Source organism: Hyaena hyaena, unplaced genomic scaffold (assembly GCF_003009895.1).
Source record: "Hyaena hyaena isolate Hyena2069 unplaced genomic scaffold, ASM300989v1 scaffold_69, whole genome shotgun sequence".
Lineage (NCBI taxonomy): Eukaryota > Metazoa > Chordata > Mammalia > Carnivora > Hyaenidae > Hyaena > Hyaena hyaena.
In genome coordinates this window covers 1,512,495-1,527,869 of record NW_024080702.1, presented here as the reverse complement: position 1 = coordinate 1,527,869, position 15,375 = coordinate 1,512,495, and the positions used below count along the sequence as shown (strand labels likewise).

Below are 15,375 nucleotides of genomic sequence, written 5' to 3'. Positions count from 1 at the left end.
AACCAACTGAGTCACCCAGGCGCCCTTACCACTAATATGTATTCTTCTGCCTGACCTTCATACGTGAAAACAGCGAGCACAGATACACCGAGTAATTTCCTTACAAAACCGCTATGTTTGGGGCAACGGAGGTGTTCGCTCACTGTGGGGGCAGCACATTCCCTCTGCTCTGGAAAGCCAGCAAGACCTACCGAGGCCATGCCTGAGCCCGCTGCCACGCAGATACACACCAGCGTCACTCCTGTCGCTACGCTCACCAGAAAGACTCACGAGTGGCCTGGACAGCCCTGCTGGAAAGCATCCACCAGGAGGAGGAGGGATGAACAGCCGCAACACTGCGGAGTGGGGGGAAGAGGCAACTACCTGAATAAGCTGGATGGTCTCAAACTAAATGCTAAACAAAATAAGCACTGAGCAGAAAGCCCACGCTGAGTGACACCACCGACCTAAAGCTCACAGGCAGGCAGGGCCCATCTGTGGTTATCGGTCGCCCTTGGGGGTGAACAGTCGTTGGGAAGGGCTATGCTGGCTGCATGGGTGTGCCCGATCTCTGACAAACCACTGAGCGCTTTGCTTCTTGGCATGTTTATACGTTCACATCTTTGTATGGCAATTAAAAGATTAAAAAATACAAAAATTATGTTGTAAAAGATTAAATTGATCACTTTATTAGTTTATTGCCCTCATTTGCCGAGAAAGGACTGAAGAACCTCCACATGACCAAGCACGTCTCCCTGGACTGGGCTGAAAACGGATGGCCTTGTTGCGCAGCAGCACAGAGGCCTGGGCCAGGTGGGAGCCGGAGGCGGCATGACTCCCAGAAGGCACATACTGAAGCTGGTACTGTGGTTTCCGTGGCACGTTAGCCGCCAGAGAACTGAATTACCCAGCGATTAAACGATGCTTTCATTCAAAGCCTGCTCCATGCACCCTTCCGACCCGTCAGTCAGACGGGTCAAGCCTCAGCGCACATGGGGGTCGAGCTCCCTGCAGGTCACAGGGAGAATTTCCGCTCGCTGACAGGCCACCTGCAGGTTCACGTCCCTGTGCTTCTCCGTGGGGTCACGGCCATGAATAAGAACATGGGGTGTACAGCAGACAGACGTGGGGCTCCCGGGGGTCCCACCTGCGGGCATGGGACCCCGTACGGTCTGACTCTGCTGGGCGAGGCGTGTCCTGAGAGCCTTTTCTCAATTATAGTAAACAACAAGCACAAGGCCCCACAGTGAGTGGAGTTCACTCAGGATCTTTCCTTTTAAGGTAGTCACGCGAATGGGATTTGGGAAACAGTTTTAACTGACCTGGGGTAAAGTTTATCTGAAATTTATTACTTTGTAAAAATTTTCGACGATAGAAAAACTTTGTAAAGCTCGATAAAAGAATCTATTTAGAATTGTGACATCTTGTGACCTATAAATGTCCAAAAGAGCTATTATAGTTACATTTTTTGGCCTTTTTGGGAGCCATATTACATGCATTCAAAATGCAAAGCAAACCCCACTTCTGACTAAGCAGACACGCTGACGGCCGGTGTTAACCACACCAGGACCCGTGAGGCAGGGCTGTCCAGGCACAGTGGGCGTGTGTGCGTGTGTGTGCAATCGTGACATTCAGTTCTGAGCCTTCACCTTGGAGAGTTTTGGGCACGAACCTGCCTGACGTAGCAGTCCTTCCGCAAACACGGACTTGAGCTGTCGTGCCTCAGGCTGTGAGTGGAGCGCTGTGCGAGCCTACTGTGCGCAGGCCCCTGGCCTGCGGGTGCGGGCAGCCCCGAGGCGAGTATGACGATCCCTGCCCTCAAGGAGCCTCAGTCTAGTAGGGCGGAGACGTACTAGACTGTGAGCTCCTCGACGGCAGGAAAGGTGCAGTCCTCCTGCCCCCGACACCGGGCCCCAGGCTCAGCCCCCGCGGCACCCACCGTGTCTGCGGAACGGGCCGAACACGGGCGCCGCCGTCTGTGGCAGCGCAGGGGGAGCGCGACAAGAGCAGAGCGCTCCGGAGACTCCGAGGGCGGAGGCCAGTGGGCTGTGGAGCCGCCCGGGAGCCGGTGTGCAAGAGCAGCCGGGAAAGACGGGCAGGGCTCCAGCAGCTGGGGAAGAAGGCGTCCCCGGCCGGAGGGGTTGGCGAGGCCACCGCGTGAGAAAGGGGCGGATGCAAGGGGTCCTCAGTCTATTCTGGAAGCCTGCACCTCCCAAGAGGGGTGCCAGGAGCCCCCTGAGGGCCGTTCCAGCAAGGGAGCCGCTTGTCCACAGTGATGGTGCAGAAGATCGACTAAGGAGCCAGGCCGGCAGACGGGACAGCCCGGGGAAGGGTGGGGAGGGGAGGGGTCTGAAGACACTGCAGCAGGTGTCCCCAGCTGTGCAGCGTGTGTGTGTGTGTGTGTGTGTGTGATCACTGCGCACTCCTCCAAACAGTGCGCGCGCGCGCGTGTGTGTGTGAGGGATCACTGCGCACTCCTCCAAGATGGAGATGACGAAGAAGGCACCTTTGTAAGGTATAGAAGGTGAGGGCCAGGGGCTGCCCGGGGGCAAGGGAACAGGCCTGCTTAGGAGAACGGGACCCCCAGGAGCCATGTGAAAGGCGGCTTTGGGACTCGTGAGAAAAGGCAGGGCGGAAGCTGCAGACAGAGGTGGGAGTCAGGACGGCCCAGGACGCGCACAGAGAAGGGAGGGCAGTCGGGATGGACTCGTGCTTGGAACTCATCGAGGGGTGGAGGGCAGCAGGTCGGTGAGATAAAGGAGTAGTCTGGGAAGCAGGGGGTGGCACACGTGTCACAGAGGGGAGGAGATGTGAGGAGAGAATCTGTCAAATTCTGAGGAAAGATCAAGGAGGAACAAAAAAAAAGTATGAGCAAAACATGAAATAATGGCGCATTCAAAATCCAGCCCCAGCAGCGAGAGCATGTATCATCAGCTGCATGATGGTTAAGAAACTGGAGAGTTTTAGCCTGAGGAGGGCCGTCTGGAAACACCTGAAGGACTGTCAGGCGGAAGGCGGAGCTGATCTGTTCCGTGGGGCCTGATGGGACGGGACCAGGCCCACAGGGGAGCGTCCCGGGCCCAAGGAGGAGCCCCTTCCAGAGCCTGCTTCTCACTGTACGGTAACTGCTGGCCTGTCTGGTCCCCCGGATGTGAACTCTGGAGGCAGGCTCGTGTTCCCTGGTGAACCCCAGAACCTCACTGACAACAAAGTGGGCGCTTAGCCAAGGATTCCTGGGTGGGTGAGTGTCTCACATCTCCACCATGAGCCTCGTTAGGTCTTCCCTGAAGCACGCTCCTCGCAAGGACACCTGTCTGGTGAGCAGACTTGCCTGAGATGAGGTGGGCTTCAAGCACTGGAGGATGAGGAAGGGCCAGAGGGGCTACCAGGGTCTTCCGGACCCTGATATTTGATAATTTTTATGAAAACATGTGAAAGAGCACACATTGAGCCATGGCGTCGGTCATATAAGAAACTCTGCTGCATATGTATCCTATTAAGATACCTTATTTGTTATAGTGTTAAGTCTCAATCTGGACTTCAAGTCAGCAACTGTTCGCTGGGCATGTACCGGAGGCCTGTGCTGGGGCCACAGAAATGAGCAGGACGCAGTGATGCCTGTCAAGAGCTCGGAGCCTGGCTGGGGACCAGACACGCAAATGAGGGATTCTCCAGGCCAGGTGGCAGGGGCCACTTGGGGCAAACACTCTGCGGGGCTCCATGCGCCACCAAGTCCCTGTGTGCTCCCTCTGGGGGACCGGGAGCTACTGGCAGTCTGGGTCTGATCACGCGTGGCACCAAGCACGAGCCACAAAACGGCAGCAGAACAGGCAACAGGGATGTTTTAGCTGTAGTAGTGGAAGCACTGAGAAGGCACCAAAGAACGCAGTGTCTTTGGGGGCAGGGCTGATTAGGGAAGCCCCGGAAGGAGCAAACTTCTGGACTGGATTCTGAGCACCGAACGTCTCCGGGAGAGGAAGAGCACGCAGACGGCGGGAGAAGCATAAGCGGTTAGGAGGGTGCTGGCAATGGGGGGCGGGGGGGGGTCCTGGACAGACAGCTGGGGACGACATGCCTATGGGTCTTGTCAGCAGCCGTGCTAAGTCAGTCAGAAGTTAGGGGACCAGAGATCCGATCACAATTTGAGGTTTATTAAGATCTTAAGATCTAATCTCCCGAGGAGTCTAGTAAGGTAAAATAAAAGCAAACCAATTAAAAAAGGAATTCTGTCTGCCCGAGAGCAGGTCAGCCTTAGACGTGCGGACAGAAGGGCCTCGCGGCGCAGCACTAGGACTGCGAGGGAGGTGAAGCCGCGTGAGCCTGCCCCAGCCCCGGCCCTCGCTCCCCGACGCCTACCTGAGCTGAGCTTTGAGCTCAGTGAACCGGGGCCGCCTGCTGGGGTCATAGGCCCAGCATTTCGTCATAAGGCTGTAGAGGGTAGGAGGGCAATTTGGAGGCATTGGTAATCTCTCCCCATTCTCAATTCGACCGATCACATCATTGTTCTTCACTCCTTGAAAAGGCTTCACACCATGCATCAGTATCTCCCACATACATACACCTGTGAAGCGGGAAGGAAAACAGACTGTGAACTTAGCAGGAAGAGGAGGAGGCCCAGGTGTCAGGCGGCTTCACCTTTGCCACTAGAGGAGCTGCTGAGGGACTTTGGCCAAATCGGCCAAATCACGCAGCACTCCGTTACCTCTGCAGTAAACAAGAGCGGCGTCGTTAACTTCACATGATGCGAATAATGAAATATTAAATGATCACCCAAACAGCCCACAATTTTTCGAAGAGGTTTTCCTTTTCTAAGCATCCTGGGTTAGAAAATGGCCCCCCAGGTACAGGGATCCCTCATGGTTTAATGAACCAGTTACATACAAGCTGAATGAGTTCTGCCTTCCCCCCACTGCAGTCTGACCTGCTGAGGACTGCGGCAGCCGATCTGAGGCCTAACGAAAGAAAATACTGAAATTTAAGCCTTACATCTTCAGAACACCCAGACTTGTTTCATGAGGCTGGCCCGTGCATGACTAGGGTGCGTGTCAGCACGATCACTGGCTGATGCACGAGCTGGCCGTGGGGTCCCAGTCCTCACGGGCAGGCTCCAGACTTCCTGGGCTGCAGTGGCCCTGCCCACAGCCTCCTCACTCACCCTCTGTCCCTGTGGACCACACACGTTCTCAAGATCCTCTGAACAACACTTGAGCACCCACTTTTAAAGAAAGACGAACGGGCGCACCTGGGTGGCTCAGTCAGCTAAGTGTCTGACTTCAGATCAGGTCATGATCTCACAGCTTTTGAGTTCGAGCCCCACGCTGGGCTCTGTGCTGACAGCTCAGAGCCTGGAGCTGCTTCAGATTCTGTGTCTCCTTCTCTCTCTGCCCCTCCCCTGCTCATGCTCTGTCTCTCTCAAGAATAAATAAAAAACATTAAAAAAAAAAAAAGAAAGAAAGAAAGAAAGAAAGATGAATGGAGCCTAAGGTGGAGAATGACAACCACACAAAGCTCTGGGTGGGGAACCTAGAGAGCCGACTGGCTGGGACAGTGGGAGACGCCACACACCCCCAAACACGCCACACACACGCCTTTGCTTGCGTTAACTCCGCCACACTTAGTGCCCCTTCGGCTTTCTCTCCACGCAAGTGTGAGTGCGTCGGCGCTCCCCCCCGCCCCCCCCCAAGCCCCCCGCCCTGGCCCTGGGAAAGCCGCATCAGTCTCCATCCTACTCAGGCACTGGGTAATGTGCTCGAGGGGAGGAGATGTCCTTTGGGTGCCTGTGGTGCCTAAGGCAGGCTGTGCCCTCAAAGAAGCAGGGCATGGTGTTGTACCGACGGGAATCACATCTGGACATTATCCAAATCCCAGGCATTTCAAAGTGAAGGGTGTAGACAAAAATAACGCCTTCATTCTGCATTTTTCACCAGAGATGATGACAACGTTATTAGTAACAACAACGTTGGGCATCATTTCTCGAGACCTCAGTATGTTTCTGGCCCCCTTTGAAATTTACATGTTGTCCTTAATTGTTACACCTTACATTTCTTTAAATACTGTACTCTATCAAATCCAAGATGCCCCTGGTTATAAAATACACCATTATTTTATGTGACCAAAAAAGGGGGAAAATATGACACAATGCTTTCTCACCTCTAAGAAGTATTTTTTTCTTAGCAAAGAGTGCTTTCAAACACATGCAGACAAGGAAGCACCAGCAGCTGCTGTACGAGTACAGGCAGGACACCACACACGACACATCCCCAGTAACACTGACCCTGACACGTCGCTCACTTATGACACGCCCCAGTTTCAGAGAAATTAAAATGGGAAAAAACAGGCATCTTAGACTCTTCCCAAACTGAAATATCCTTCATAGGAAACTTGAACTTGCTGTGTAGGTGACACAGCTGATGAGCAGGGCTCTGGGATGCAAAGCCACATCTGTCAGACCCCAGAGCCCTTTCTAAATTGTGCCACACAATCTCCTCTGGTAAAAAGTTCCTCCCTTCACCTGCTATTACTTTGGGCACTAGATGAAACCAAGAGTAAGTAAATAGAAGAAAAAATAAGAACACAGACTTGAGGTACATAAGGTTATTTCTTTTTTTTTTTTAAATGTTTTATTTATTTCTAGAAAAGAGAGAGAGAGAGAGACAGCGTGAGCAGGGGAGGGTCAGAGAGAGAGGGAGTCACAGACTGAAACAGGCTCCAGGCTCTGAGCTGGCAGTCAGCACAGAGCCCGACGCGGGGCCCGAACCCACGAACCGCGAGATCATGACCTAAGCGAAAGTTGGACGCTTAACCGACTAAGCCACCCAAGTGCCCCTACATAAGGTTATTTCTAATTACAGGGGAAAAAAGATAACGTAACTTTACATCTGCTCTGAAATACTTTAAACTCTACCAGAGAAAAGTACACACACAGACTGCTCACAAGATCGTATGAGTGTTGTGGCAGAGAGAGAAAAGTGCAGGAGCACAGAGAAAGGCAGGTCTGTCTGCAGGATATTTCTGCCACAGAAGACTCCCCAGAAGGGGGGCACCTGAGCTGGCCCTGAAGTTTAGACAGTCACTTAGAGTAGAGGGGGTTAGGATGACGTGATCCAGGCAGATGGAGTGGGGTGGGGACAGAGCGTCGTCCTATCAAAAAGGGACAGTGATCTAAAATGTGAGTGAGTGAGGGTCACGGTCATGCCAGTCAGGAGCGTCGGCAGTGGCCCACAGAGCAGGACAGCGCTGGGCCCGGAGCAGGCGGGAACGCACGCGCTGGGCGTCAGGGCGGGAGCCACAGCGGACCCAGAATCAAACTGTGGAGCAGGGAGCAAGTCAGGGGAGGTCAGACTCCAGGTCGGGGGGAGCTTGGCTGCCGAGGCTCTGGATCTGAGGGGCTGTCGCAGAACCACAGGGGCAGGTCAACCACTTACAGTCATTCACACGGAGGGAACCAAGGAGACGGCAGAGAGACAGGAGAGAAGGGAAGGGCGCCGAGCCGGCGCAGAGACGGAGGGGAGGAGGAGAGAGCAAGAGCAGGGCCTCCCAGAAGTCACACCCGTCCGTGCCCGGTGGCTGGCAAAGGGGCAGTCCACCAAGGGAAGGCACGTCAGCCTACGCTGTGAAAAGGGTACCAGCAAGCCTGCTGTGGACAACACACGCAGTATAACGTGGAGAACACACGAAGTGCAACGGAACAACACAAAGCTCCTGCAAATACTCACCAAACATCCACACATCACTGGCTGAGGTAAAACGTCGAAAGTTGATGGACTCTGGAGCCATCCATTTAATAGGCAACTTTCCTTTGGAAGCTAGAAGATTAATTTTAGAAAGTGAATTTTCTTTGTTATCTGCTCAAGAATCCAACAGTTACAGCTAACAGAGATTTTTACTATCAAAATGAAAAGCTTTAAATATCTGACCCCTTGGACTCCGCTTATTTAGGAGAGCTACTTTCTGTTTCCCTGGTGCTTTGAGGTCATCTGGGGCAACCTGGGGAGGCCGAGGGAGGGAGGTAAAGCACTGAGGTCCTTCCCTCTGCAAAGAGGTTGGGAAAGAGGGAGTAGGAGCCCCCCATCGGGTGCGATGAGCTTGCTGCCTGGTTCTGCAGGGCCATGAAATTTCCCCGACAGATCCTCGTCCACAGGCGGGAGCCTCTGCTAAGGACATGCGGTCGGTTCTCATTCCCGGAAGGGAATTTCTGTAAACACCGAACCATGGTTTCTAGGGAAACACATACATACACGTTCCTGTTTCACATTGATTCTAATCTTAAGCCCTGAAAACAACTGGTCCTGGTAGGCTCTCTTATCTTCAGAAAACGAGGTTCAGACATGTTACGTGGCTCGCCAGAAGCTGCCCCACTGCCAGGTGCCAAAGCTGCAGTTCAAGGCCAGGCCCCGGCCCAGAGCCTTCCTGCACCGCCCCAGCCTGTCCCCACACCCCAGCTAAGACCAGCTCCAGATTCCGGCTGCTTCTTCGAAAGCACGGTATGACTGCGAGTTACAGACATCAGTGACGAGTGAACGCACACTCGGGACACGCAGGGAGGACAGAGGACACCTTCACGGGGATGTGAGGAGCACACGGATGACGGAATGAGAAAGTACACTTCTCAGACGGCCTGAGTCATCCTTCTTTGGAGGCTGAACAAACCCTCCTTCTGTGCCACTAAGGGAACAGCGCCTCACTGAACATTCCTTCAGCTGTGGGACTGCCGCATGAGCAGCCCAGGGTCCCCTTGTCAGGGAATTCTAATCCTAAGAGGTGGGAAGAGCCTACTTGAATACGAAGCAGGGCACAGCACAGACGTCGAGTCATGGCCACGTGTCCCAGCAGCCGAGGAAACCGAGGAGCGAGCGGAGGGGCAGGACGGCACGGAGCAGGTGCAGAGCTGCGGGAGGCAGGCTGGTGCCCCGGTCATGGGGTCTGGGCCTCCGCCTGCCAGCACCAAGCGCCCCTTGGCTCTCTCAGTCAGGAGACGCTCCATCTGCTTTGTGTATTTATTCCCGCTTCAAGCACCTTCGTGGCATCGGAGGTCAAATCCTCCATGTGGCTCCTTCCAAACCAGCGACTCTGCCCTGTGTTCTGTCGCTAACCTCCAGGAGAGCTCTCTGGAAGCCTGACGGACCCTGCACGTAGGGACCAGAGACGACAGCAGCCACGTGCGCTTGTCAACTGCTCATGACAGACGCCATCCACGTGCCACAAAGTCTCGGCCGCCACACCGCCTGGGGCTTAGCTGTCCCCTGGGAGTTGAGGACCCGGCTCTTCGGGGCTTGGGCTGGATACAAGATGTATTTTAAAACAGCAGAAAACTGACTTGGTCATTTTTCAGTTAAATGACTAACTAAAAAGAATAAACCACCAAAGAATTTCTTTTCAGGTAACACAGAGCCACTGGTAAAGCCCTTCCAGGCTGCCTTACAGAGGGCACAGGGAAAGAGAAGAGCCATGAGCTCTGGTGTAAAATGAAGGAAACTAATTTTGTATGTAAAAACCTGGGCTCATTTCGCCACAATATAAAAATTTTAAAAATGGAGAAAGAAACTGGCCTTTCTAAAATGGTAGTAGTGGGGCGCCTGGGTGGCTCAATTGGTTGAGCATCCGACTTCAGCTCAGGTCATGATCTCATGGTTCATGGGTTCAAGCCTCGTGTGGGGCTCTGTGCTGACAGTAGCTCAGAGCCTGGAGCCTGTTTCAAATTCTGTGTCTCCCTCTCTCTCTGACCCTCCCCTGCTCATGCTGTCTCTCTAATGAAAAAAATAATTTAAAAAAATAAATAAATAAAATGGTAGTAGTAATTAGAACATATACTAGAAGCATAATATGGATTTATAATCGAACCTTAGCTCAAGTACTAGGAATATGAAAATTTATTAGTAAAAAGAATTGTTCAACAATAACTTGAGGAACCAAGTCTGATTCCAAAATTGGAAAATTAAAGGACAAGCACACGAGCTAGGTCTCAGCTCTAAAATGAATGCAGGCTGGAGATCTCTCCGTCTGACTGCTAGTGGCGAGTCTGAGCCTGGCCCTCCCCACCGGCTGTGAGGTGTCAGACTGTGCTGACCGGCTAAAGGACGTCGGAGTGGAGTCCAGCATTTGCCTATTGGAACCAAAGTTGCAATGAACATCTAAACTCAAGTTTTGTGTGAATGTCAGTTTCCATTTCTCCGAGAGAAGTACCCAGCAGTATCACTGCGGGATTGTATGCTAGCTGCATTATTTAATTTTTTAAGAATCTGCAAAACCCTTCGAGGGTTTAAAATGTACCATTTTACATTCTCACAAGCAAGCTGTGAGTAACTTAGTTTCTCTGCATCTTTGCCGGCATTTGGTGTTATCACTATTTTTAATTTTAGCCATTGTGACATGTGTGCAAAGATCTCATCATGGTCTGAACCCACATCTCCCCAGTGGGTAGAGATCCCGAAGGCCTCTGCACAGGCTTCTCTGCCCAACTCATCTCCTCTCCTGTGAGGCTTCTCTCCCCACCTGTCGTCCGGGTCGTAGTCTATATTGCTTGTTTCCCTGTTGAATTCTCTCAGAGCTCACTCCACACTGTGGACACTGGTCCTTTGCTGAATGGCTTGTGGCTGTGGAAGGGCACTGTGGCTGGCGAATGCCCTCTCCCGTCTGCACCTCACCTTTTCATCCTCTTCACAGGGTTTTTTGCAGAACAAAAAGTTTTAATTTTGATGAGGTTCCTTCTATCAGGTTTCCCTTCATGGATCATGTTTTTGGTGTCAAGTCTAAGGACCCTGTGTCCAGCCCTAGATTCCAAAGGTTTACTTGTATGTTTCCTAAAAGCTCTCCGTGGTATGTTTTGGAACGAAGTCTATGATCCGCTCTGAGTTAACGTGGAGTAAGGTTAGTCTGAGGTCCATTTCTCATTTGTGGAGGTCCCAGTGCCAAAGCACCGTGTGTGGAAAAGGCCGTTTTTCTTCTCTTGAACTTGTGTTACACCTTGGTCACACTTCAGCTGAGTGGATCAGGACAGACCTTTTTAAGACATAAAAATCATTCAAGATTCTGAGCCTACAGTGTCTTTATCACTCTGACTCCTTACCTTTGTAGTAAGTACTGTCTTCCATATACCGGGATAATCCAAAGTCTCCTAATTTTACGCAGTCATTTGAGGACACCAGAACATTCCGAGCAGCAATGTCCCTGGCGAGGAAGAATTTCGGATAGAGATTTTAATATAAGGAAAACAAACCTACAAACTCATTTCTATTATATAAAGACTTACTGATAAGTACTCTGAAAGACAGCTTATAGAAAATGCAAACAGGAAACTTGTTATACACTGAAAGGAGGCACTTTTATAAATTTACTTCAAATATGACCCTTTTGGCAGATATTTACTCATTAATATAACGATTAGTATTCTGAATGGCTGCAGAGTATATTCTCACATAATGAAACCGCTTACTACTTTTCATACAATCATTTTCCCAACTGCACTGACAGCCTGTGATGTACCAGGGGGTTCTGAATCCTGCTGCTACTAAGAGATCTTATTCCATAAAATAAAAGTTGTCATCTGAACCCCTAAGAACGATTTGCTGATGCAATCTGTTTTAATGCTGGGTAACAAAGTCCCAGGAAACAAACTAAGGGCTTTCCCTTGCATTCAAATGAAGGACCCAGATGAGAAACAGAAATTCCACTGAACACCAGCAGATGTCACTCGTGACCCTATGGGGTCCTGGGAAGTCCCAAGACTGTTTTAGGTCCACATGTTCACTGCTCTAGAGTGCGTAGAAACTCTCAACAGTATTTGCTTCCTGAAGGCAAACAAATGTTTCCAGCTCCACATGAGGAAAACCCTTGAAATGCAAGTACTAGCCAGCCATGGCTCTTCCCTCGGTACTGCCCACATACAGGAGGCCAGTGATATGCAGGATCACAGAGCAGGGTGTACCCCCCCCCACCCCCAGATCTCTCTCCTCCCACCTCCACCCACGCCCCTGCCTTGGGGCAGCTCACCAGCTTCAGCCTGGATCTTACCTGTGCACAAATCTTTTGCTCTCCAGATAGGCCAGAGCTGTACTAAGCTGATAGGCATATAGGATCAAAGATGCGAGATCCAAACTGTACTTCCTCACTTGCAGAAACGACCTCAGCTTTGAGAACAGTGACCAAGATAAAAAAGAATTAGTGACTGAGAACAGAAATCAATAGCTGAAGAGCTACGTTCAACAACAGTGCCCATTTCCACACACAGAGAAGAATGGCTTCAATTCTCCTAAAAAAAAAAAAGGGTATTAATGAATGAACCATATTAGTTCAGAAATTATGGTTAATCATTCTCTTCTTAAAATCCTATTATAAGACTGGAATCTTCAGGACACCTGGGTGGCTCAGTCAGTTAAGCATCTAACTCTTGATTTTTGATCAGGTCATGATCTCACAGTTTGTGGAATCAAGTCCTGTGTCCAGCTCCTTGCTGATGGCATGGAGCTTGGATTCTCTCTCTCTCTCTCTCAAAAACAAAACAAAACAAAACAAAAAACTTAAAGACTGAAATCTTCGTGATTATAAACAAACTTTTCTTTTAATGTTTATTTTTGAGAAAGAGAGAGAGAGAGCACAAGTGGGGGAGGGACAGAGAGAGAGAGGAACAGAGGACCTGAAGCAGGCTCCATGCTAACAGCAGAGAACCCAGTGTGGGGCTTGAACCCATGATCCATGAGATCATGGCCTGAGCCAGAACTGGATGCTTTAACCAACTGAGCCACCTAGGCGCTCGCTCTTTTTTTTTTAGTGTATCTTTTTGAAAGATAAAGTGAGAGTGTGCATGTAAGTGGGGGATGGGCAGAGACAGAGAGAGAGAGAGAGAGAGAGAGGATCCAAGCAGGGCTCTGTGCTGACAGCAGAAAGCACAATGTGGGGCTGAACTCATGAACTGTGAGATCATGATGTGGAACAAAGTCAGATGCTTAACCAACTGAGCCACCCAGGTGCTCCACAAATTTCTGGGGGAAAAGAAAAGATACAGAAAGATACTGCAAAGAAATGAATAAAAGCAGAGCAGGAAATACTGCTAGATGAGAACAGCTGGAGAACACGCAGGCCTAGTTAGCAAACAGGCCTAGCATGCAGCACAGCCAGTGCACCGCAGCCCCACACCTCGTCGTGTCCCAGGCAGACCTGAGCATAAGGTGATGAGAAGGAAGGGGAGGCCAGAAGCACTTCTCCTACCCAACTCCAGGAAGTTCTGGGTGCAGAGGGGTGCTGGGTCTTTACCCCACTGGTCCTTATTACTACTCTCAGGATCAATTCGGCTAAATGCTAGCACAGTAAAGGAAGGCATGTGAATTTAACTCTAATTCTACAAGAGAAAGATTTAGTGACAGTTTAGGCCAGAAAAATTAGCAAATCCTCCAAGAGCAAAAGCAGGAAAATATCGTGAACAAAATATATAGGTCAAAACTGTTTCATGTGGAAAGGCAGGGCGGAGGAAGAAGAGGTGTTATACAGGCCTCGATTACTTCATCCAGCAAACCAGATTACCGAGTACAAAGAGGAGCCACCAGGCAGGGCCCCTCCAGGGGGGAGGGGTGGGGGCAGGAGGCTGATGCGGTCATGAAGAGGAGGAAGGATCCAGACTGCTCTTTGACTCCTGGTAACCAGAACCCCTGGTCGGCATGAAAAGTAGAACGGTGTTTGGTGTCCTTTCAAAACCAAGAAATGCATGTAATGCTTCGGAAGGTGAAATTCCTGAGTTTTAGTACCAGAAGGTCAAGTGTCAGCGTCTAGAAAGTGGACCTGTGCTCATCCCCACGCAGGCAGACTACAGAGCGGCCTGGAGTGGGAACAGGTCTGACTCAGCAGCCCGGGGCTGGGGACACACTGAGAGTCTCTGTGTTCAGGAGAAAGTCAAATAAGGAGATCTGCCCACACGTGTTACTCACATTTTCAAAAGAAACTGTGACTAATATCAGTTGGTCTGAAAGAATGAATGAAATGAATGACTAATGAAATGAATCCTCAGAAAGAACAAGCACTGCAGATGAACCTGAAAGCAGCACTAATTCACCAGGATTGCATCAAGAGTGCTTCTCCCGTCCTCAGACTGCTGGGCTGATATTAGGCAGCAGCACCAGAGAGAAGGAAAGGAACCCCCAGTCACGTCTGCTTTCAGTGCTGGTGACGCCTGTGGGGAACCGAGCTAGGGCGTCACCTGGGGTTTTACCGACAAAGACGTTCTGTTCTCTGAACCTGAACCACAAGGGCACCCTTAACATATGCCCCTTTTTTAAACAAAGGACACCAACCAGCCAGCATAGGCTGAGTGAGTCCCAATCACAGGACTGCCATTTTAGTCGCTGCGATGGCTGGTGCAGCTGGCGGTCCACGCACACGGCCGGGTCTGAGGGCCAGGTTACCTCTCCGAGGGTGCACAGCTCCATGATTATCCAGACGGGGTTCTCCGTGATGACGCCGATCAGCTTCACGATGTGGGGGTGGTCAAACTGACGCATCGTTACTAGGGAGAGACAGGTGTCCACAGTTACCCCTCTGGTAGAGTATTAGGTAAGGGTGCTGGTGTGTTCTGTGTTTTCTTGGCCTAGACGCTCTGTAGAAATAAACTAGTTGAGACAGAAGTCATTGCCAGGCTTTGTCTCATTCTTAAGATACAAGAAACAGATACAGGAACAGGATTAAAGACAGACTTAGGCTTTTTTTGATGGAACTTCCAGAATGGTTTTGAGGAGTTACAAGGTATTGATAAAGTAAATACAATTTACTCTGTGACTTATTAATTTATTGGACTGTCGGGTGGTAAATATTTACTGAAATGGAGGGTAGCAGGCGTTCAATCAATGTATACTTAAAGAAGCACGCTGAGAGACATTCACACAACCGATGTCTACTAAGTGCCTTTCACGGGGTAAGTCCTATGCAGTGAGCAGAACAGACACGGCCCGAGTCCCCATGGAGCTTAAAGCCTAGAGAAACGGAATAATAATTTTCAGGCAATGTTTATTTAGTTACAAATACTTAGGAAGGCGAGGGCATGGCCCTGTGACAAAGCCTCCTAAGGGGAAACTATTTTAATCATGTGGTCAAATGAGAAGGGACTAGCCATGGAAAACAGGAAGGCCATCCCAGCCTGTGGGCAGGTGGAAAGAGCCTGACACGTGCAGACAGACAGGACAAGACCCTAGCTCTCCACAGGTCTACACCCGGCAGGGAACCCACACCCACGGGTCTACACCCGGCAGGGAACCCACACGAGGCCCTCCAGGCGGTTTCATCCTTGCATGTGTGAGCCAAGGGGCGGCCACTGTAGCAGGGGCAGGGCCCTGGTCTGGTCCTGGCTCCTTCCCCAGTCTGTGAGCTCCCTCAGGGTGGGGACCGTGTCTGACCTGCTCACCCCCAACTCCAGGG

General features: G+C 51.0%; 1 protein-coding gene across 7 annotated transcripts in view; it reads right to left on the bottom strand.

Annotated features, from left to right (window-relative positions):
* The window catches only part of PTK2 (protein tyrosine kinase 2), a 253,318-nt gene that overhangs the window by 47,979 nt on the left and 189,964 nt on the right, over positions 1-15,375 (bottom strand). For all 7 annotated transcript variants that reach the window (XM_039232967.1, XM_039232971.1, XM_039232974.1 and 4 more), the window contains 5 exons: positions 14,370-14,470; positions 11,989-12,104; positions 11,045-11,145; positions 7,695-7,784; positions 4,336-4,540 (listed from right to left, as the gene is read on the bottom strand). In XM_039232967.1, the coding sequence (XP_039088898.1) occupies positions 4,336-4,540; positions 7,695-7,784; positions 11,045-11,145; positions 11,989-12,104; positions 14,370-14,470 (613 nt within the window). The remainder of the gene's footprint in view (positions 1-4,335; positions 4,541-7,694; positions 7,785-11,044; positions 11,146-11,988; positions 12,105-14,369; positions 14,471-15,375) is intronic.